This window comes from Homalodisca vitripennis, chromosome 6 (genome assembly GCF_021130785.1).
Source record: "Homalodisca vitripennis isolate AUS2020 chromosome 6, UT_GWSS_2.1, whole genome shotgun sequence".
NCBI classification, from domain to species: Eukaryota; Metazoa; Arthropoda; class Insecta; order Hemiptera; family Cicadellidae; genus Homalodisca; species Homalodisca vitripennis.
The window spans coordinates 146,847,148-146,871,557 of NC_060212.1; the positions used below are offsets into that span (position 1 = coordinate 146,847,148).

The 24,410-nt window shown below is 32.7% G+C and overlaps 1 protein-coding gene across 2 annotated transcripts in view; it reads left to right on the forward strand.

Moving 5' to 3' along the window:
* Nucleotides 1-453: 453 nt before the first annotated feature.
* Nucleotides 454-24,410, forward strand: part of LOC124365006 (WD repeat and HMG-box DNA-binding protein 1-like) — a 36,221-nt gene continuing 12,264 nt past the window's right edge. The window contains exons 1-14 of one of the 2 annotated variants that reach the window (XM_046820881.1): nt 454-702; nt 4,881-4,992; nt 9,839-9,990; nt 11,559-11,667; nt 13,446-13,688; nt 15,423-15,659; nt 16,127-16,289; nt 17,239-17,360; nt 17,823-18,007; nt 18,515-18,759; nt 19,983-20,209; nt 21,995-22,129; nt 22,294-22,446; nt 23,034-23,203. In XM_046820881.1, coding sequence (XP_046676837.1) covers nt 626-702; nt 4,881-4,992; nt 9,839-9,990; nt 11,559-11,667; nt 13,446-13,688; nt 15,423-15,659; nt 16,127-16,289; nt 17,239-17,360; nt 17,823-18,007; nt 18,515-18,759; nt 19,983-20,209; nt 21,995-22,129; nt 22,294-22,446; nt 23,034-23,203 — 2,330 coding nt within the window. In that variant the 5' untranslated portion in view covers nt 454-625. Of the gene's footprint in view, nt 703-4,880; nt 4,993-9,838; nt 9,991-11,558; nt 11,668-13,445; nt 13,689-15,422; nt 15,660-16,126; nt 16,290-17,238; nt 17,361-17,822; nt 18,008-18,514; nt 18,760-19,982; nt 20,210-21,994; nt 22,130-22,293; nt 22,447-23,033; nt 23,204-24,410 lie in introns of those variants that run through there. The other variant, XM_046820880.1, reaches the window with a different exon arrangement.

Genomic DNA, 24,410 nt, shown 5'->3' on the forward strand with positions numbered 1-24,410 from the left:
TCTAACAATTAAATGTGATATATCATCACATTATGGGACAATTTTTAAAAAATGCAATACATTTTGTATTAATTACATTATTACAATACTACTACCGGGCATTGTTTGTCAATTACTTGATAGGTATCTAATAGAAAATAATCCTTTAGTGTGCATCATAACAGCAGTATATGTAAATCTTGAATTCTTCCTTAATTTTGTACATAACTGAAGATCTGGCTAGAGACAATAAAATTTAAAGATCCTATTGTATCTTTGGGTGATCATCGTTTATGTGCCCTAGTATACCATTGTTGTATAATTATCACGTAGTGTATTACTAAGACGTATGAAACATAATTTTGCAGTTAATCGATTGTAATTTTTGGTTGTACTTGATTTCATCGTACAGCTGTTGTCAACTTGGCGGGAAAAGCGGTTTCGTTCGTGTTACTTTTTATGGAGGATGTTTATTTGACATTTCTTAGTGTTGATGTGCTTTTCTGATTCTGATGTGGTAGTAATTTTAGATTGTGGAGTGTAGATAACTAAATTATTCCACTATTTACTTTATCTTGATTCGGCTGAACTATTGTTTTTTCCCGAACTGGCCTTGTTGATATCTACTTTTTATTTAAACTAAAATATGAATGCCAAACTAAATCCAAGTAGATATGCCCACTGTGAGGGTCATACAGGTGTTTGTTTTTCTGAAGATGCCAAGTAAGTACAAGGATTGGAACACATTCTTACAATGTTTGTACATTTTAAAGTGTTTTTTATAGGAAACAAATATTTTATCAGTGCAAACTAAAGTTTGTTAGCTTAAGATTAAGAACTGATCTGACATGGTAACCTATATGCACTTTACTGGTTTGATTGAAAGCATACTTGTATGTTAACTCGTTATACAATACATATTTAATACTTTATGAATAGGCTAACTAAGATCATCCCTGTCTGGTTGCTGGGCTAAACATATTTCTCTGTATCTTTTTTTGGGTAGGGTACGATAAGCAGACCCGTTTTTTCATATTGAAGAATGTAATCATCGATACCTAATATTCCCATCTCAAATCCTAGACTATCAATCGATATAAAAGAATCTATAGTCCTCAATAACACTCATATGTTTTAAATTAAAATATGAATTTAATATTTACAGTGATCAAACAAATTATTATAACCAAAATTAGGAAAACTGAAGACGACCATATTTGCTCCTCTCACAGTTACAGTTGTTTCTTTCCCACAAATTTCACATAATGGGTTTTCGGTACGAGTCCAACATGTTGAAGTCACAAAAAACGTGTCTTATCATCTTTCAAAGCATTGTCGTTTGTTTTCTGAAATTGACTGTCGTTTTTAATAATCAAATGTTACTTATATATAATTGAAATATTACATTACAAGTATTATTTGAAAGTGTTTACAGCTGTTGATGTAGATTATTTAAGTTAATTGTTCAAAATAATTAATCAGTATCGATTGATTATAGCCATGGTTATGATTTATTTATTTACATACGGTATACACCATTTTACATTTGATATAGGTATTATGAAAATACAAGAGGCTTGATAAAAACAACTTACATAAATAGTTTACATGCATACATGCTAAAGCAAACAAAAGCCAAAACAAGCAAAACAAGTGCCAAATAACATCAACATCGTGAATAAAAAGAAAAATTACAACATCAATATAGTTCATAAACAAGTGATTAAGTAATATCGTTTGCCAATTTTGATATATAAAACCGGGTCCACTTATCGTACCCTACCCTTAATTTTGTATAGATTGTACAATGTTTATGATTTAATGCAAGAAATATTATTTGTTGATTACAAACACTCCATCGTAAATCTTTGTAAATAGTAAATCATGTAATCACCACATCATAAAAGTTCTTTGGTGTCATCTAACATCTGTTTATGGTTCCCATTATATCGAAACATTGTTCACTCAATTAAATTATTTGAAGTGTTTCGGCCTTGCTGTGGTTGTTGGTTTAACTGAATCGTTATTTGTGTAGGGTAGGGACCCGGTTTTTTATATCGAAATTGGCAAACGATAAGGTAATACTTATGAAGGAAACAGGATTTTTCCGGACATTACTTAATCATAACCATTGATATAATCAATCGATACTAATTAATTATTTTGAACTATTAACTTCAATAATCTATATCAACAGCTGCAAACACTCTAAAATAATACACGTAGGATAATATTTCAATTTTACATAAGTAATTCTGATTATTAAAAATGGCAGTCAATTTTAGAAAACTACACGACGTTGCTTTTTCGTGGTTTCAACATGCTGTACTCGTACAGAAAAACCCATTATGTGAAATTTGTGTGAAAGAAGCAACTGTAACTGTGAGAGGAGTAAATATGGTCGTCTTCAGTTTTCCTAATTTTGGTTATAATAATTTGTTTGATCACTGTAAATATTAAATTCATATTTTAATTTAAAACATATGATTGTTATTAAGGACTATAGGTACTTATGTATCGATTGATAGTCTAGGATTTAAGATGCGAATATTAGGTATCGATGACTATATTCTTCGATATAAAAAGCCGGGTCCGCTTATCATACCCTACCCTTTGTGTACTCAAAATCATTATCCTCAGCGGGGCTGAAATATTTTAGTAATTTTTCGATGCACTTTGATTCAGAAAACTTAGTTCTTAATAAATATTTTGAATACAATTTCAAGTGTCCAAGACTACTAAACATTTAGGAGGGAACTAGAATTTGTAATTAGTCTTCAAGCATCTTGTAATTTCATTGTAAACATAAAGTTAGATACTAATAACAATAATAATACTTTATTTTCCACCATTTACAAACAAACACAAAACAATATACATTCTTTGGAAATACACTGACCAAAAACCAGTAGCTGGTCAGCGTAACAAGAACAAAACAATTTACAAAAATAAAATAAAAGAGTCCTTTCCTAATAAAAACAATATTAAAGCCATCAAGTTGCTCTCCATGACGTTTGCATCTGATTAAAACAATTAAGATCTATTTGGTTAATATTGAATTTACTGACTATCAAACCAATTTCGGGTAGACTTTAATAAGTGGTCTACACTCGTTATTCGGTTAGTTTCATCGAATAACAAATCTTTTAAACAAATCTCTCACTTGTGAGAAATATCTCACATATTATTTTCATATTCATCGCCGTTTTCAAAGACTCAAAATATTAGTTACTTCTTGTTTTTTTATTGTTTACATTAAAATTACTATAACTAATAAGTTAAAATCATATGCTAAGTTAAATAAATTGTAATATTGAATTATTCCTTCAGATAAAAATATCGAACCATTTGATAAATACAACCGAATAACGAGTGTGGGCTGCTTATTAAAGTCTACCCCCGGTTTAAAAAATTCTTATTTTAACGCATTCTACTGACAATTTTAAAACACTTTTCAGCAGAAGCTATTACAGGCTTATTTACTTTTTTGTTAATTCTTATAGCTAATGTGAAAAATGGCAATTCTTAACAATTATTGGGTCAATTTCTTTAATATGATCAGACTGACTGTCCTTGGATTCAGAAATATAAAAATTAAGTTTTGAAATGCCTTAATTCTTGTCAAGTGATAAGAATTTTCAGATTTCATGCGTTGTCACACATACAGGACAGAATCAAATAAATCCAAATCAAGTAAATAGACAGAATCAAGTAAATAGACTGCTATAAAGTCTATATACAACGATATACTCAGTAATTATGCATTAAATCATGCAATACCTATTGAGATTGGAGTGCTATCATGGTCTGAGTTAGAATTTTGTTTGGCTAAACCAGGGATGTTTTTCTATTCCTGGTAGCAGTTTCGAGGAACACCGAAGCCGACACTGATGGAGCTAGGCATTTGTGATCGATGCTTTCCTGTGCCAAATCAGTCAATATGATCTGATTACGGAAAAGTGCCAAAAACAAAATCCCATAGCTGTCAGTGAGGACTATAGTTGCAGTATAGTATCAGACTCTGGGTCATTTGTTGGCACCATTTCTATTCCTTGTCTCTTGTTTACTAACTGAACATTTTTTTTTATCCTGAGGGAAAAAGACGGTTAGTCCCCGTGCTTAGTCCTAAAAAAGACCTTTGCGCCTACCTTACTTATATTTGTGTCCTCAGAAATCTGAGACTTTTACAAGAGCTGATCAGATTTGAGGGATCCTGTTCTCTGATGTCCTTGGGGCTGAGGAGATATGCTCTCAGGAATATTTTCAGAATTTTTGATATGGCAGGACAATTTAACCAAATGTGCTCCGCTGATTCCTCCTCTTCTCCACAGTCTACATTCAACAGACTGGCTAAGGCCCACCCCTCATAAAGTGTTTCCTTAGGGAGCCATGTCCTGCCAACATCCCTAATATTAGTCTTATATACTCTTTACTATGATCTAGGAGAGCTGTCCACCCTTCAGCATAAGGAGAGATAAACATTTTAGATTGTCTTAATCCTGAATCTCTACTCCAATCAATGTTTCTTATCCTCTTTTCCCAATATTTTACAAGAGCTTTGCTGTTGGAAAAGCTACCCCGCAACCTGGCTCTGGCCCCACCATAAAGAACTCCGCTCCCTTTTTGATGAGGACGTCTGCTTTTTCATTTCCATGAATACCCTAATAACCCAGCACCCAACAGAGTGTTACTCTGTTATGTTATTCGTAGCCAGCTCAGCCAGAGCATTCTTACATTCCCAAACTGCTTTCGAGTCAAACAAACAGGTATCAGGTGCCTTTAGTGTTGCCTGGCTATCAGATAGTATCAAGTATTTTGCTCCTTTTGTCCTCCTAGGAACTGAACGTTACTTTAATGAGAATCGATAGCAGTATTACAACTGAACTATGTGAATTTTTCAGATACATAGTAACATGTGGTGGTGAAGGAGACATTCGGATCTGGACAGGTATCGAGGATGACGAAGCTGTGGATAAATGTGTGGGGGAAAAGGCTTTTGCTGTTTGTCAAAGGGTAAGAGGAAATTGATTTAATTTGTGACATTTGTCTGCTTGAAATAATAAACAGACAGTATTATTTGAGAGAAAATTCATGAATAGCTTAATGTCAAACATAATGCTAAGTTAAAAGGAAATCAGAAAATTTATAGTAATTAATTACCATTTAAGTAATTACTTAAAAACCATTACTTTAAAAAGATTGAATATTAAAATTGCTTGAAGAGTAAAATTATATATTTGTATTAATTTAACAAATATTAAAATATATTAAAAACTATAAAATTTACTCATGTAAAAAAAATCCAGAAAGTTAAATAAAAATTCTGAAAATTAAAATTACTCCTAAAGTCTTCTGAAACAAAACAGTTGTGTCACACATTGACCAATGTGAAACAGGAAGCTTCATATTTTCTAACATTTAAAATTTTCCAAACCCCTAAATTACCTGGAAAAGTTATTATTTTTTACTACACACTGCATAGATTAAAATAAATTTATTTAATGGAATCAGGCAGTGACTTACAATTAATTGATGACTATTGGAGGTGCAGCCCAAACAAGTTGCGCACTAGATATTCTGATACTTCACTGGTCTACCATACACCAGTTCATCAGTTTGGGACAGGAGCGAGGAGGTGGTGGAGGGTAGGGAGGGGTAAGTGAGATAGTCAGATCCCACTGACAAACATGAATTAACAAATAAACGAGCAGGTTCGTGTGCTATAATCGGCCTTGGTTCCAACTCAGTCAATGGCCTGCTCACAAACACAAGTTATTGCCTGATGCCAACAAAGGAGCCTAGTCATGGGCCAATTGTCGTTAAAAATTTTACTTTGTGGTACAAAATTACAGAAGATACTGTACAAATTGTTTTGTGAAGATGAATTGGTACGCCCCCTCCCCTTTGTAGATATTACAAACAAGTTCTTTAGCTCAGGAATCTTTCTCTCACACAAAGAATACAGAATACAGAATGCTTTTATTCGTGATCATTGAGAACAGAATGGTGTCAAAAAAATACATTTCGTTATTCTACAATAAAGTCAATTTCATTCTTCTCTATGAACGCGAGCTCGTTCAAAGAATTCCTCCATACTGTAGAATGGATCTTCCAGCAACCAATTCCGCAGCCATTTCTTAAAGGTTCTTGCTGGAACATCCGTGGTACTTACCGGAAGAAGATTGAGAAGCTTGGCGCCGGCGTAGGATAGTTTCTTAGTGTAAAGTACAGTGCGGTGGGCAGGGATATTGAAGTTCCTGGCAAATCTTGTTTGGTGATTGTGGATATCCATATTTCTGGTCAGGTTCTGTTGAGAGGCATAAAGCATAACCTCATATATGTACAGGGAGAAAACAGTGAATATCTGTAGATCTCGAAATCTTTCCCTGCAGCTTTCTCTCGGTGGGAGTCCTGTCATAGCTCTTATTGCCCGCTTTTGCATTAGAAAAACACGTTGCATGTTTTGGCATGAGGATTCACCCCAAAGTATGATGCCATATCTAAGGTAGGATTCGAATAAAGCGTGGTATGACATTTTCACTGCTTTCTCTGTACAGACGGAGTTCACTCTGCGCACATAAACATAAACATAAACATACCCAGTGTTAACCCAAACTTTAATAATGGCTCTGTAACCTCAGCAGCTATTGATATACTTTTCCTAAAATAATCAAAAAAAGGTTTTAACCAGTTTTCTGAACGACTAATTTAAAATAGGTATGTACCAGAAAATATATTTGAACAAAGATCAAGATAAATGATTTAAAAATTTTCATTCCAGCCACTGAATCCAACACTTGAAGCCTAAATATAAAGAATATTTCTTAATCTAATATACATTTAGATTTAGAATCGGAATGGTAGTGCATACTTTATAAATGAAAGAGAAAGTTTTGTAATGTATTCTTTTTTAAACTTTCCAATTTACTGTATTTAGGATCCAACTTCTTGAAATCGTGTTGTCCATTTGTTTTTGTCTCGGTCTATATGCCTGTCTGAGTGATGACTCTTGATAGAAATGTCCTAGAGACTTAAAACTAGGTACATAGTTTTCTTCTTGGTCTAAGGAAGGGCTCAATTGATTTTTGGATCAAATAGTAAAATGGCATTTGCAGATGATGTAGCCATTCTAGCTGAGAGAAAGAGGGACTTAAACAGACTAGTAGAAGCCTTTTTAGTTGAGGCTGCAAAAGTAGGATTACAAGTAAACGAAGACAAGACGCACTACATGAAAATAAGCAGAAGAATGGAACAGGAAGGAGAAAAGCTAGAAGTACTCAACCATGATTTCAAGGCTACAAAGGAATTTAAGTATTTAGGAGTGACGATAACACATGACAATAGAGAAGAAATTGAAGTCCAATGTAGATTAGCAGCAGCAGATAGAACATACTGGAGCCTTGCAAAACTTCTCAAAAGCAAACTATTAATGAGGAAAGTTAAATTAAGAATTTATAAAACCATGATCTTGCCAGTTTTGATGTACGGGTCGGAAGTATGGGCACTCACAAAGAAATCCCAAAAAAAGTTAATAACCTTTGAAAACAAAATACTAAGAAGAATTTTTGGACCAGTTCAAGAAGGAGACATATGGCGGATCAGGAAGAACAGAGAATTAGGAGAAATATACCAAGATCCCGATGTGATTGCACTGATCAGGAGTAAAAGAATGAGATGGATGGGCCATGTTGCCCGTAGGTGAGAAGATAAAATGATAAAGAAGGTGTGGCGAGGGGAACCAGAGGGAGTGAGGCCATTGGGCAGACCTAGGATGTGATGGAGAGATCAGGTGGATCAGGATTTAAGAACGATTGGCGCTACACTGGAAGTGGCTCAGGATAGAGGAAGTTGGAGAGACATTGTTGGCGAGGTCAAAAATCATCTGGGTTTCGAGTGGCCACAGGAGTAAGAGTAAGAATAAGTAAAATGGCAGTTCATCTTGCCTGTGAGCTAATTCTTTCGTTACGTTCTGTCAGGTCACTTGACACTCCATTGTATTTATTTATTTCAACGGTTTCCCATTACACAGACTTGATACAATATTGTGCAGCAAATAAACTTAACTATTGTAACCCTTTCTGGGCCAGGCGGCAAAATATTGCCGTCGGTGACGTATGCCAAAAGCGCCAGGCGGCAATTAATAGTCTCCTTGATATTCGTCGTTTTCTTAAATAAATACGACGTCAAAGGATTAAAGTTTTATTATTCCCTAGATATATATTTGTAGATAATTAATATGAATATAATTTTTTTTGGAGGTCTATGCATTTTTATTTCGTAAATTGACACGTGAAATTATCAGCTGACTCGATCTTTTGTTGTTAATTCTTTATGCTTTAGTGTAATCGTATTGTTGTATGCTGGATTCTTCTTCATTATTTTATTTTGTGGTTGTAAATATTAGTAGTGTTAGTTGTTACGTGCTTAGCTATTGTGTGTAGTAGTAACAATGACTGACAATTTGCGATCTCACGGGAGTGAAATTGTAAATAGCACATTTGTAAATAGAAAAAGTATAAATCAATTTCAAATAAAATTGTGTAAATACTTCTTGTATAAATAGTGTTTGTATTGAAACTGTTTATGGATCCTACAATCATCTGTTTACCGGTACATCCATAATGTGAATATTTATTTTAAGTTTCTTGCAATGTAAGAGTCAGTTGCTTTAACACTTATAAAATGTTGCGAAGTACAATTATGCATATTTATACTAAATGTGTCATAAAAAATTTATTTATGAGAGAAATAACACAACATTTTGTATGGTTGTTCCTTTCTAAAAGTACAATATAATAAAATAGCTTCCCACGGTAAAATTATTTTTCCTTTTTTAGTTATTTGAAAAAAAAAAAATTGTATGTAATCTATTAAAACATTATTTTTTAAATTTTAAATTAATACTTAAAACTACATCTATATATTTTTTTGTTGATAGTATATATCTATACGAGTAATTTGGTGCAACTTTTAGGTCTTTCTCTAATTTTTATGAAAAATTATAAATTTTAATCTAAGAGACTGCAAAATCGCCAATTTGATTTTAGCCTGGGACTTTTGACTAGTCACAAGGGGATATGAGATATGAAAAAAATTTGCAACATCTCATATTTGGCCCTGGCCCTGAAAGGGTTAAAGCATTTGCAACAAAGTAATCCATAACAACAATAAAAATTTAAAATAACAAACATGTAGTTATGGAGCCACTATAGTTTAGTCAAAATTAATGGATAAAACAGGTTAAAATTAGTGTAATAAATTAACTAAAGAACATAAAAAGTATTGTAAGCATAAAAATAATAAGAAAAACAGGAAATAATAAACATAAATCGTGTAACAACAACAATAAACTTAAAAAAAAAAACCAACAGGTATAAAGACAGGTGCTGAATATGTCACTCATTGTAACAAAAGAGAGAACAATTTAGCAACTAAACAACAAGAGAATGAAACCAATAACACAAAACTTGTATTGGGTTATTACAAGTAAAGTTATTTACAAAATGATACACAGATTTCAAGGATGTTTAAAAAATCAATATGTAAACATTGAGAAAGTTAATCCCATCTTATTTTACTTCAAAATTTGTACCATGGAATTTAATAAAACCCCATGTATGAAAGATTTAAAAATCACCTACAACTTTATACTAAAGAATCATTATATTCATTTTTGGCTGGGTTGTTACAACTGATACAAATAGTTCTAGTTAGGATAAATATTTTAAATTTGAACACACCTTTTAGTTTTTAAGGTTACATTTTAATTTTTTTCTTGGTTTAATTTTTACTATAACAATTAGTTACAATTCTTTGAACACATTTTAGTGCTTTTGACACAAATTTCTGTTCTTTAAAGGGTGAGAAACTGTATGTAGGCACGAATCAGCACAGTGTTCAAGTGTTAACATTTCCGGAAGCAGAGATGGACGGAGTGGTGACACGTTTCACAGCTCCTGTCACACATATTGATGCTTCAACTGATGGTTCCTTGGTCGTATCTGCTTCGTGGTGAGTGCTAGTTTGCATAATTCATTTAGTACTGTATACTTTATGAAATCAGTTTATATTGCAACATTTCATGAGTCAATAATTATTTAGTTTTAAGAATATTTGATTCATTTAACAAGTGCAACCAGTTGTATTAATTATGGTTTAATGGATTAATAATTTAGTAATCCTTTCGCTGTTAGGCTATCTGTTCACAGCTTGTTCCAAACCTGACAAGCCTTTGACGAGAGGCATATCTTAAAACTGCCAGGCCGATTTTAGATAATTTAGAGTGTTTCACATAAAACTTTGTATAATAGTTATTATATATTATATAAAGCCAGATTTTTTCTAAAGAATCTTATTATTAGAAATATTATTAAAATGTTTAATGTAATAAATTTAAAAATAAAATAGAGTTTTATTTAGAATTTTGTTTGGAGTTTTTAATACTTGTTTTTTTAGTTTGACATGAAAAAGAATATTAAAGTTCCAGCTCCATAATTATTATATGATTATTAATTGATTCACAATATATATCTTACTGAACCAATAATAAACAGATTATGTCAATAAATTTATAAATAACATTTTTGTGAAGTATTGCAAATTGTTTCATTCACAAATACAAATATGCAACTCACATTAACATAGTATATAATTATAAAATATAATTGAACCTTTAGTATTTAGTAACTAACATTGCACTTGTCAAAAATTACACACACTTTTAAAGTTTATTTGATCATTATAATAAATTTTACAAGTCAGATTTTTATAATTCATAAACAAAATTACAGAACTCACATACACATAAACATATTTTCTTAAAAGTAATGCATTCTGAGGAATTTATAAATTAAAAATATGCTTATTAAACATGCAGAACACTAAAATAAGTCAAAAGTTTATTTCAAATTATTTATAAACTTGTATTAATTATAAACATTTTTACGTCATAATTATTAGCAGAAATGAAGAGACTAGCATTTCGTTTGAACTTTTTTCTGTATTTGTGCCTACATACATATGTAAATTTTTTATAAAAGAATTATCTTCATTTAGGGTATTTAATTCTAAACATGATTCAAATATTAAGTTACTTCAAATTTAAATTATTATTTTTGCAAGACTTGAATCTAAATTATATAAACCTATTCAATTGAATAATGATACATATCTCAACTATATATTTCAATATGAAGACAAACTCATTGTAAGAATCGATTGGACATTTTAACTTTCAATAACTGCATGCCAATACAAGAAGGCCTCTTCAACATTTTTCTTCTCAATAAACCCAACCCTAAGATAAAAACTTGCTAACTATTAAAATGCTATGAACATACATTGTAGCTGAATGTACAATTCTGTTTTATTAATTCCATACATTTATAGATTCCTTAAATATTTGTAATCTTCAGTTATATTTAACCATTCTATTTAACACAACATTGTATTTAAATAAATAATTAAGTTTTATTGTAGAGATTAATGCACAGTTCTGTTTTATTTATCTCCTAAATACTAACATAATAATAAAATTTTTACAACATTTAAGTATTGTATTAATGTTATCTGTTCTCTAGTGACATGACGATTGGTTTGACAAACACAAAGACTTCCAAAACTGAGCCTATTGAAGGTCACAGAGCTCCAGTGCTGAGCGTTGCGTTAGATCCAAAACTGGAATACCTTGTGAGTTTGCATCCTCATAATTATATATAAACAAAATATGTTATAAAAATCTATTACATTTTGAAAAAAAATATTGTGTCAAAAATGGTTTGATAAAGTATGTGGGGAAAAATGTCCGTAAAACAAAACTAAGCCTTTTCAAAATAGCCTTGTGGCAAGGCTTTGGTTTTATAATTAAGAGGTCATGAGTTCAATTCTCAGGGAGGCCAGTACAAAATTGCATTTGAGTTTGGATTATTTTTCTTAAAAATGTTTATCAATTATTACAATAAGTAGTACCATTAACTTAATTATCCCCTAAAAATTTGGGAAGAAAAATTTGAAAATAAAAAATATTTTTTGAATACAAATATATCTGGCTGGTCAGGTAGTTTGATCACTAGAGGTGGTTGTTTTATATTTTGTGGTAGAAATAGTCCTGGAACAGTTGAATATTTTGTTATAGTCATAATAAATAAAACAATTAATCTTTGTTGGCTGAGCATTTAGTAATTTTTGCGTGCCTGTATCCATAATAACTAGAATGAGTTGATCAAGAGTGTTTAAATTTAATGTGTAACTTTATCTCTGTTTCTTTTACATTGATATTGAAAATGATAAACCTTGAGTCCTGATTTCTTTCTGTCTGTCTGTCAAAATAAGTGTCCAAACAAAACACATTAGTCTTATAAATTGGTAAGTCATGTTGACAATGAGAAAAATCCAGGATAAATAAAATAGTAAACAAAGTATCGTGAAGGTAAATCATCTGACATTTATAGTACTGTATCAACACGGGATGATGTTATTTTATTGAATTGGTTGTTTCCATACAAAGCTTTAACATTTTAGCTTATCCTGCAACAACTGTTTTTTACTAACAGCAATAATAATAAGCATAACTAAAGAGAAATTTAATAGCATCTCCATTTTATTTTGTGTGAAACTTTTGAAAACCGGTTTGTGGTGTTTTAGTATGACTTTATTTTTACTTTTCAGAGGTCGTCTCTCTGATATGATAAATACTGATAGCTGCTGAAAAAGTGTATTTTTATAAATAGTATTCATATAGAAGGTTAACGTGTTTCACACTTTAAATCAGTGTGGGAGGCTTCACATTCGCCTCACAGCAGGTAATATCAGCCCGAAGATTAATTTCTAGTAGATTTTTACTATTTTCCATTTGATTTGTTGTGGAATTCGACAACACAAGCTATGTTATCATTTAAGGTTTTCTTCGTACTCCTTGTGGACTGACTTATCCTTGGTGATATTGAAGACTAATAGTAGTGTAAAAAAGTAGGGTTATAGTATTGTACAGATTTATCCATAATAGTTTAAAAATATTTTATTTTGGAACTTTCAACCAAACTGTATGCAATGTATACACAAATATTTTAAACACTTTTTTTCAAGTCGGAGACTTTTCAAAAGAATTCATGCAATGACTACCCAAGGTATACCACATTGTCCCATAATTTCTCTCAAACTTGAAATTATTTTGAACAACTTTGTTATCATATGTTAGCTGTGCTAAGTTCGTGCTGTTATTGCTCTATAAATAAATGATGAGAATTGGTATAGAAGAATTGACTATTTTTGACATACACTTGTATACAAGGCAGTGTATTGGAAGATATATTAATGTTGCAATCTATTGTAGTTTGTTTTACAAGGTTGGGCACAGTTTATCCATCTTTTAGGTATGCTCCCAACTTATTCTTGTATAATTAATTCACTCTTTCTTTTAATAAATCTGAGTTCTTAACATTCCAAGTTGTGCCTGACTCTATGCTTAGGCCTCGTCGAGTTGTGATGGCTCTGTGCGTGTATGGCGCCTATCGGACAGGAGTCAGCTGGTGTCATGGGACTGTGTGCCTCGTAGTAACTCGTTCCAACACGCCACCGCACTTGGTCAGCCCGCTTGGCTACCTGGCTCTGGTGCACAGTTGGCTGTCCCAATGAAGAGGGAGGTGCAACTCTTCCATCGAGACTCGTGGGAGAAAACTGTTACTTTTGTTGACCCTAATCCCGGCAATCAGGTGATCAATCTTAATAAACTGTAGCATTGTGTCTTATCAATGAACATTCCGGTTTTACAAAAAGAATCCAGTTAATTTAGGGTATTTCATAAGTATTACCACAGTAATTTCAGCCAATGCTCAGAGTATACTTACTCAAAGGATGACAAAAGAGCAAGATGTTGAATAACCATAATCATTAACATATGTGTAACATGGTCTTCCAACTTGTTCTTGATTGCATTAAGTTTTGGTTCTGTGTGAAGTTGCATGTCGTACTACTAGTGTCGTGTACATTTTGTTTTAATCGTGGTATATGAGTTATGTTCAAACAGTAACGGGAGTTATTAATTTTTTGAACAAATATTTATTTATTTGTCTACTTTAATGTTGTCACCTTCAAAATAGTCCCCATTAGATATGCATTTGTGCCAGCACTTCTTCTAATCCTCGAGACACTTCTCAAACTCGACCTTTCGGCTAGCCTTTAGCTCTTTTACCGATGCAAATTTAATGTCATCTCTGCTGGATTAAGATTCTCTTTATTTTTGGATTTAAAAAAATCACATGGAACCATGTCTAAGGAATATGAAGGCTGGAGCATCATTACAGTACTGTTTTTGGCCAAAATTTGTGAACAAGCAATGAAGTGTGAGTAGACACATTGTCATGGTGCAAAAGCCATGAATTGTTTTGCCAAAAATCCGGACATTTTTGGATTGCTTCACGCAAACTGCATTGTAGGTAGTACTTGTGGCTGTTTGACCTTGTGGTAAGAATTCATGATGCACTATGCCTTTAGAATCGAAAAACACAGTGAGCATAAACTGTTCGACTACATTTGTCGAGCCTTTTTCTGTCTTGGCAATCCAGAATTCTTCCATAATGCGATATAAAAAAAATTACTAAGTTCATTAAACAACACACAGCTGCCATTGAAAAAGTAAATAATGAATATGACTGGAAATTTCATTATACTTCAGTGGCATGAGTACCAATATAGTATCTTGACAATCAGATTCTCCAGAACTGTGAAATTTAAAAATTCCAGTTACTTTTTGAATGCACCTCGTATGTCTGTCAGTCTCTAAACTACAGTTGAAAAGTGACTAAATGGTTTAAAGTCCACATTAAACTCTGGTACCTTAATCTTTCTTTGAATGATTTAATATTAAGTTAACCATTGCAGTTTCACTACGAGTACTGAATTGAATAAAAAATATAGGGTTACCTCAGTAGGACTGTGATGAAATAATTTTATTTCCATAATTTTCACTTTAAGATCGAGTTCTAGTAGAATGTAAAATAAATAAACTCACTGTTCATATTGAAAATGCAAAACATTTTCCCCTTCGAACATTTAAAAAGCCATTGCATGAAATGCCAATGCAACTCTTTTCCTTAACACATTTAATGCTGAAAAATAAGTATATATGATATCCTATGGCTAAAAATGTTTTATGTCAACATAGTTTAGTTTGTCTAAAGCTGATATTTGTAGACGTCCACCACTTGGCAGTGCATGTGATGCTGACTAAAAGCGGCACAATCATTCAACATGTTAAATCAAAATATGAATGAATTTTGAAAGAGATATAGTATTTTTATTATTGTAGTTATTAGTAGATTTAAATTTATTGTTAGTTAATATTTGGGTAACAAATATTAATCACAGAGCCAAACAGTTTTATTTAAGTTTAACTATAAGTATTGTGTTTATGTATTAATAACTATGTCTAATAATGAAGAGGACAGGTTTTTTCAGTGGTCAAGTTCTCGTCATGTGGGGGCTACCTGGCAGCCTCCACTACCGAAGGTCATATGGTTATATGGAATGTGACCACTCAGGGTCTGGTGGCCTCTGTACAGACAGAGGAGGCCAAGCACATTTGCGCACTTGACTGGAGTCCAGAGTTACCGCAAGTTGCGTTTTGCGACAATCACGGCAATTTTGGCACTATAGATCTTGACCTTCCCCCAGCCACCAATCAGGTTGGTAACAATGTTTGTCTAGTAATATCAAAGTTGTCTGTAACATAAAATAAAACACATGTTATTTCTTTTTTAAAATTTATATTATTTATTTATGGTATATTTAGCTACACAACCTTGTACAGTTCATTTGATTATAATAAAACTTAGTTCTTGGTTCCAAGCTTGGTATATTTGAAACAGTAAATGTCAACATATTGCAGTGGACATTTTCAGAGCTAATCAATCTTGATTTGAAAAGAAACTCGAGTTTGTTAATTCTTCATGAACAGATCTATTATATTGGTGAAATATTTACTTCAATGAATAATTATTAATAAATACAGCTTGAAACAAAGCTAAAAGATTCATATTTAATTCAATCAGCTTTTTTATTTGTAAATTCCTGCATAAAAAAGCTGAAAACTTAAGGCCCTACTAAATAGCTTAGTTAAACAATGTAGCTAACTCTGAACTGATAATAATAGGAGAGTAATCTGAGGCCAGAGGACGTACCGATGACAGACCCACAGTTTGGCGACACGGATGATGAAGATAATGACAATGTCATTTCCTTGGACAAGATAAAAAATGAATCGGGATTCCTGGCAGACGATCTTCTGGATGATGACGACAAACCCAGTGTCAAAGGTTTCTGAACAACATTATCCTAAATTTGAGAAATTATGTCATAGTTATTAATTTTCCTCTTACCGCTGTCCTCTGAAGAAGAATGTCCTCGAACCCTTTGATTCTGTCCTACCTAAAGTCAGAGTGGTGGTGCATTCTTTGGTTTGGTAATTTGGTACTTATGCATTACAAGGCAAAGTAATAGTAATAAAAAAATATTAGTTATAGCTAGAAAAACTAAGTAAACAAATTTCAGATCACTTTATGACAAATTGTATGCATTTGAAGTAGCAATTAGGGATATTTTATAATCAGGCAAAAGAAAAAGAAAAGTTTTTTACAATACCTATATGGAAGGTGTTTGCAGTAAAATATTTTATTTAAAAGACATTACATTTCTTTTAGTAGTATTTTATCTAAAAAATGTAATTTTCTTAAATTATATTTCATTAGAAAGTAATGTTTACTTAAATTATTTTAAATCTAAAAATAACTTGTTATATTTTAAAGTAATTCAACAATATCCTGCAGTTAAATTTGTATTCATACTGCAAAAACTCAAATTCTTAACTTCAGCTCCTTTTATTTCAATATGGTTTGCCCATAAGTTCCACTTTAAATGTCCATAATTGCTGTGAAGTTGTAAATAAATTTTGAATTTTTTCTATCTCAGGGAAGTTAAAGGGTAGAGAAATTAAAAATAACCTTAGATTACACTATCTTAATGTGAAAGCGTTCCATTTTTCCTCTTACATTCTCATTTATTCATTTTCATTCTATATTATGTATCAGATAGTAATTTCCTTAATGTTGTTTGTGGAGAAATTTTTGATGTAATAGACGAACAAAAATTATACCAAATTAGAGTTTTATTGGACATTTTTATCAGTGTTAATATTACAATGGTAAACTTAAAACAACACACTTGCTTGTGTGGAACAAATAAATGAACATTGATGTACTTCAATAGATGAAGATGGCAGAGCAAGTCCTCAGAGTGATGTAAGACAAATTGTCTCAACACCTCTCTCAGACCTGCAGCCTCCCTTCCAGCCTTCGTCCACCCCAGTCAGTCTGCAGTATCGCTTCATGGTAGGTTATCATCATGATTGTGTTATCAAATGTATATGTGCAGTATTTTAATGTTGTTGTTGGAGAATTTTTGTTACATTTTTAAGTTTATTCTATTGTTAACTAGTTAAGTCAGTGTTTATCTGTTCTTGTTAATAAGCTTATTTTTTATTAATTTTCTTGTTACGAATCTATATCAGTTGTATGTTTGTCTTTAATTATTATTATATAATAATATACAAATTAAATTACATTAAAATGAATCATGACTGTTTTAGCTTTTTTTTTTGTTCAATGGTGCAAAGTAAACTGGTCTTTAACTGATTGAAGAACTCCCTCTCTATTTGTAATTAATTTAATAGTGCTGCAATGCAATTGGGTACCATCCTGTTTTGTAGTATTTTCCGTATAAATAAAGAAATACTGCGTTATCTCAGATTCACACAACCCTCTGTTTAATATTAACCTGGAGTAATTTGTCAGGTGTGGAACGATGTGGGGATAGTGAAGCAGACAAACACAGAAGAAGAGAATGCTATAGATGTGGAGTTTCATGATACAGTCCTTCATCATGCCTTCCGAGTGAACAACATGGCAGGACATACTCTGGCTGCTCTCAGTAAAGAAGCACTGGTTATGGCTTGTGAGGCTACTGAGGACAATCCAAGGTCAGAGAAGGAATGAATACAGTTCTACTAGTTTATTATAGACACAACATTTTTATTGGTATTATAAATTTTATTAAACAGTCAATATAAATGCTCCAAGTTTTAGGGATTGCAGTCAGAGTTTACGGTTTCCACCTTGAAAGAGAAATAGAAAACTGTTTTCCACTTGCTGGTGGAATATGGGAGTTAGGCTTGAGAAGGAAAACACTATTTATTATTATTTAACTATCCATTATTGTACTTTCAAATAATAAAACTTGGTATAGTGATTATTAAAGTGATTTATTGATTACAATTTCAAATCCACCTTCACTCTTTTTCTTTAAGACTTTGATTTTAGCGTAAGTAAAGAACCTAAAATGATAAATTAAAAAAAGTGAAAAACAATGTATACATATGTAAATGAATTTAGGACTTACTTAGAAATTTCTGTTTCGAAGTTGAATTTAGCAACCTTCAAAGAGAGGAGTTTTATAGTGGCTAAAAACTGGGGAGGATTTGTTGCAGCAAAATGGTATGTGTGATGCTGAACACCTGGGACGGCAGCAAGGAATGGACAGTTCAGCTGGAGGGAGAGGAGGCGTTGTGTGTGGCTGCGGGACAAGGCTATGTGGCTGTGGTCACAGACACTCGACTACTGCGGGTATTCACCACTTGGGGCACACAGAGGGAGGTGATATCTCTGCCAGGACCTGTCGTGTGTATGGCGGCTCACCAGCACACCCTGGCTGTTGTCTTCCACTCAGGATTAGGTCTGAGTATAGAAACAGATGTTATGCCTTATGCCTTTATTTAAATTACATTAAACGAATGAATATTCATGAATACCATGAATTTTGATGCAATTAAAACGATGTTGAAACTGCTAAATATTCTTACCAATATCAGGTATAAAAAATGTTTACAGTTCTTAAGTATGTAATCTATGATCACACTCAACAAATGTAAATGTTACTTTTTTTAACATAATGTAACTTAATTGCATCTAGAAAATTAACCCTTCAACGCGTTATTTTTTTTTCATGGTCATACTCCCTCCTGCGTTGATTTTTCTGGCGGTTTTTTAGAGATTTTGTGTTTTATAAATAATATAAGCAAATTACCCAAGTTTATAATTATTTTATTATACTTCTATGTTGTTAGTGTTTAAAATTAGCCAAATTAAACAAAATTAACCTACTTTAGGTTAATTTCCCTAAAAGCTAGCTAACCTACAAACCATCCCCAACTCATGTTTATAAAACACAACAAATTGTTCCTGTCAAAACGGGATTTCCTTCTTCAAAACAATATAGTTAGCTTGTAAAACTAATAATAATAACTAAACAAAGGAACGTAAAACACACAAAAATATGTCAGTTGAACATAACCATCACACTAACAATGACTGTAAACAACAACAAACGTAAGCTGACAAACGATCGGCTACACGACAATGACGTCGTCTTGAATGCAGCTGATTTCTCAGATATTTTTTCTAAAGATCGATTTTTCGAGATATCGACTCAATTAATCGAAAGTTTGAATCTTCTCCTTTCAATTGGTATACATTTTTCATTGAAAACATTCGATAGTTGTCTGTTACAGCTACAAAAATAACCGACTACTCCATGACGTACTCAGTACGGCAAAACGCGATCTCAAGTAAAAGTGTCATGACGTACCTAGTACGGCAAAACGCGTTGAAGGGTTAACAAAACCTGGATGTGCTTCTTGAACTCTTTTTAAAAATATTTAAGAAAATCCTACAATCTTTGTAGTGATTGTCTAATTAATTGCGATTAATATAAATTAGAAATATCGTAATCTGTAAATTTGATTCGCTAATTTAGTTTAAACACGTACTAAACAGCTACCATAGTTAATTTTTAAAACTGATGTTTAATATTAATTTTAATATTGTTTTAGTCATCAATCTAGATTAAAACTGGCTTTAAAATTACTGTCAATAAAAATCGATACTTTAACATTGCAGGGTTGGAAGGAGATCAGAGTCTAAGCTATCTGCAAATCTGGTTGGGTGCGGGGGATACACTTGTACGCCACTGTGCACCACGTGCCCTGCCACTCACTCCTCGTGCACGGCTGCGTTGGCTGGGATACTCAGATGAGGGCTCTCTGTGTGCGCTGGACATGGCCGGCATGCTGAGGAAACTGACACCTTCCTGCATGTGGACACCCATATGTGATGTAGACAACCAGGTGAGAGTGCTGTGATCTATTATTCATCTCTAGCTTCTGAAGAATTAAAGCAATGATTTTTCCCTTTTCAAACACTTCTCGTTTCCAATAAGAGTGATATTGTAATTGGTTTAGCTACATACTTACTTACTCTCTTACTTACTCCTGTGGCCACTCGAAACCCAGATGATTTTTGACCTCGCCAACAATGTCTCTCCAACTTCCTCTATCTTGAGCCACTTCCAGTGTAGCGCCAATCGTTCTTAAATCCTTCTCCACCTGATCTCTCCATCGCATCCTAGGTCTGCCCAATGGCCTCACTCCCTCTGGTTCCCCTCGCCACACCTTCTTTATCATTTTATCTTCTCCCCTACGGGCAACATGGCCCATCCATCTCATTCTTTTACTCCTGATCAGTGCAATCACATCGGGATCTTGGTATATTTCTCTTAATTCTCTGTTCTTCCTGATCCGCCATATGTCTCCTTCTTGAACTGGTCCAAAAATTCTTCTTAGTATTTTGTTTTCAAAGGTTGTTAACTTTTTTTGGGATTTCTTTGTGAGTGCCCATACTTCCGACCCGTACATCAAAACTGGCAAGATCATGGTTTTGTAAATTCTTAATTTAACTTTCCTCATTAATAGTTTGCTTTTGAGAAGTTTTGCAAGGCTCCAGTATGTTCTATCTGCTGCTGCTAATCTACATTGGACTTCAACTTCTTCTCTATTGTCATGTGTTATCGTCACTCCTAAATACTTAAATTCCTTTGTAGCCTTGAAATCATGGTTGAGTACTTTTAGCTTTTCTCCTTCCTGTTCCATTCTTCTGCTTATTTTCATGTAGTGCGTCTTGTCTTCGTTTACTTGTACATACATGGTTTATTATACAATTTACATATAAATGTCCATGATATATGAGGCAAATTCAATGTGCTTTTTCATCCTTTACTGCTTCAGCATTATTGCTCTGTTAAAGAGATTGCTTTCATTTAACCATATCTAAATCTCCATCAACCTACACAATTTTATTTTTACAAGGTGTTGAGGGGAAGTAGATGCCAACTTCACTGGGGTGTGTGTTATTCCTGTTTTTTCCTCAAGATATCTTATCTGATATTAAAAATGACTGAATCAAGTTTCTAAAATTGTTGTTTTCAGCTTCACATCTAGTGATGGCAACCAACAAATTTTAAACTGCCTCTAACTTACTATGGTATTGACCTTCAGTATTTGATCATACTCATGTTGGAAATTTATTACAGATTTTATTACTGATCTTAACACAATAAATTGTAATAGTTCAATCAAAAATAACATCTTTGATTTTTTTATTAGAAGTTACAACAATTTGCCAAGAATAAAAAGTGTTGAAATGTAATTTTATGTTCAGAATAGCAAGAAAATATAAATAGGGAATGAAGTTATGCAAATATTAGATCACTGCCCAGCTGATAATGCAGTTAATATAGTGACAGCATCAATATAACTTGATCCTTCAGTCTTCTATGTGCGAGTATATCTAAAATATACAGACTGGGTTGTTCTACCAGTTTTGTTCGTGTTATGACTCAATAATAATTTTGACGGAGTTAACGGCTATGTACGGTGTATCCTCGTAAGAGATTTTAATCTTGGATTGTATAAGGTATACGTATTAGCCTGTAATGGTTTGGGTTGCACACTTTTCCACTTGACACCTTAAGAGTCAACATCGACAACTACAGCTAGTCAGGTGAAGTAATTTAAGGATAACAAACTCCTATAAACCATTTCATCTCTTCAAATGCCGTACTCTGTGTTATCCAGTGCAAGGGGAAGTCAGATCACCATTTCGTAGTAGGAATCAGCGAGCGGTTCCAGACAATCCGGAGTGTGCTATGCAAGGGAGCTTTCTACCCTCCGACCATGCCCAGGCCGACAGTCACGGAGATATCTTGGCAGGTGAGGTCTGATCACTAAACTGGCTGTGTAAGGTCCCTGTATAGGCACACCATTTCCAGTAATTTTCAACCTTATTGTAAGCTATTACATACTACTGAAACATAAAAAAATTCTTTTCACTCTTGTGGTTGAGGATAAAAACTTTCAAAATTGTACATGTCTAGGTGCCCTTGTGCGAGATGACTAGTGAAAAAGGACAGTTAGAAGAGGAGTTCTGGAGATCACATTTTGCGCTGACTGGCATGAGTGATGCTGACGAAAGCACACGGGACAGCGCTGACCGTACCATCAAGAAAACACTGCTTAAACTGTTTGCGGTAAGCTATTATGTATATAAAAGTGACAGTTAGAGGAGTTCTGGAGATCACATTTTACACTGACTGACATGAATGAAGCTGATGCAAGCACACACAACAGCGTTGACTGTACCATAAAAAAATACTTTGAAAACTGTTTGCTATAAGCTACTATGTATATAAAATTTACATTCATAGGCTTTGGAGTCTAGATGACCAACCAGAGTGAAGTTGAATTATGTATAAAAATAACACTAATAAACTAATTAAGTGACAATCACTTGTCACAAAACAGAATTTTTGGGCTGATGGGGAAAACTACAAATCAAATTGATTTTGTGTAATCTGTATCATCATCTACACTCAAATTTAGCTATTTAACCTACAAACAGGATTGATTCAATTATTGATTTTGTTAAGGAATTGGCATATAGTTGGTTCCAGTCATACTTTCATTATCAGTAATGACAAGTTCAAATAGGATTAAATCTGAACTTAAAATTTTGCTTCCATTTATAAATATTTTATTACATCTAGTTGTATTTCACTAAGTTGTAACAAATATTACATTGTAACTCAAAATGTTGATGTACGTGTTATGTACACAGCTGGCATGTCAGAGCGGGCTGGAGATGCGGGCGTTGAGTTTATGTCAACTGATGTCCCCTGAAGTAGTACAGCTGGCTATCAAATACGCCTCCAAACTAGGCCGATCGCAGCTCGCACATTTGATAGCAGAGACCTTGAGTAGAGCTCCTCCCTCCCCTCCCCCACACAGGTAAGATGATGGATATTGATCAGTATTTTACTTTTTTTTACAACAAACATCTGAATTAAACATTTGATGAATTATATTTTCATACTTTTATTATTGTAATGAACTTTTATAATTTATTAGTGTAATTATTGTGTATTAACACTAGAAAATAAAATATAAAAGTGGTTTGTAAATCTGTGCAGAGTCGGAAAGTTTCTTAGTTTGTAACATCGAAATAAAACCAGACATATTAGTTATTACAGAACACAAAATGAAAATAGATGAAATTAACAGACTTAATGTCCTTAACTATAACATTTATGCTCACTATTCTAGAGATAGTATGACGGGAGGAGGTGTAATTATTTTAGCAAAAAACATTATGAAGGTAAAAAAAAGTTATGTTTCCGGCTATTAAATCCCTTTTAAATGATCAAATCTTTGAATTGTGTCTGGTTGAAATTCAGTTTGGAAAAATAAAAATATTGTTGGGGGGAATTTATAGGTCTCCAATCAGTGAAAACATAGATATATTTATGGGAAAGTTGAACTACCTCTTAAGCATCCTAATTAATAAGTATAAATACATAATAATATCTGGAGACATTAATATCAATACCTTAAAAAAAAATAATTCTCGGAAAAAATTGGAGCAAATTCTAAAACAGTATGATATGAAATACTTGGTTGACTTTCCCACCAGGATCACCAGAAATACACAATCAGCTATTGACAATGTATTAACAAATTTTAAACAATCACAGATACAAGTCGAGTGCTTGAATACGTTGTTGTCGGATCACGATGGTCAGCTCATTAGGGTATACGATCATACCTTTAGTATAAAAAAGCCACCAAACTATGAATTCAAATACTCCAGGATTTTCTCTGATGAAAATATGAAAAATTTTAAACAAGCATTAAGCTTAGAGAAATGGTTACAACTATATACAGCTAATGATAATTTTAAATATGACATATTTATTTGTATATTTTTACAATATTTTAATACTTTTTTTCCAATAGTAAAAGTTCGTAAACACTTAGATAAAAAACCCTGGTTTACTGAAGATTTAAAAATAGAAAAAAGGAATTTAATCCATGAAAGTAATCTGGCCAGAACAAATAAATCACAAAGAAATATTGAGCTCATCAAACATAAATACAACCTTTTTAAAAAGAAAATTATACAAGAAAAACAAAGTTACTATGATACAAAAATTAAAAA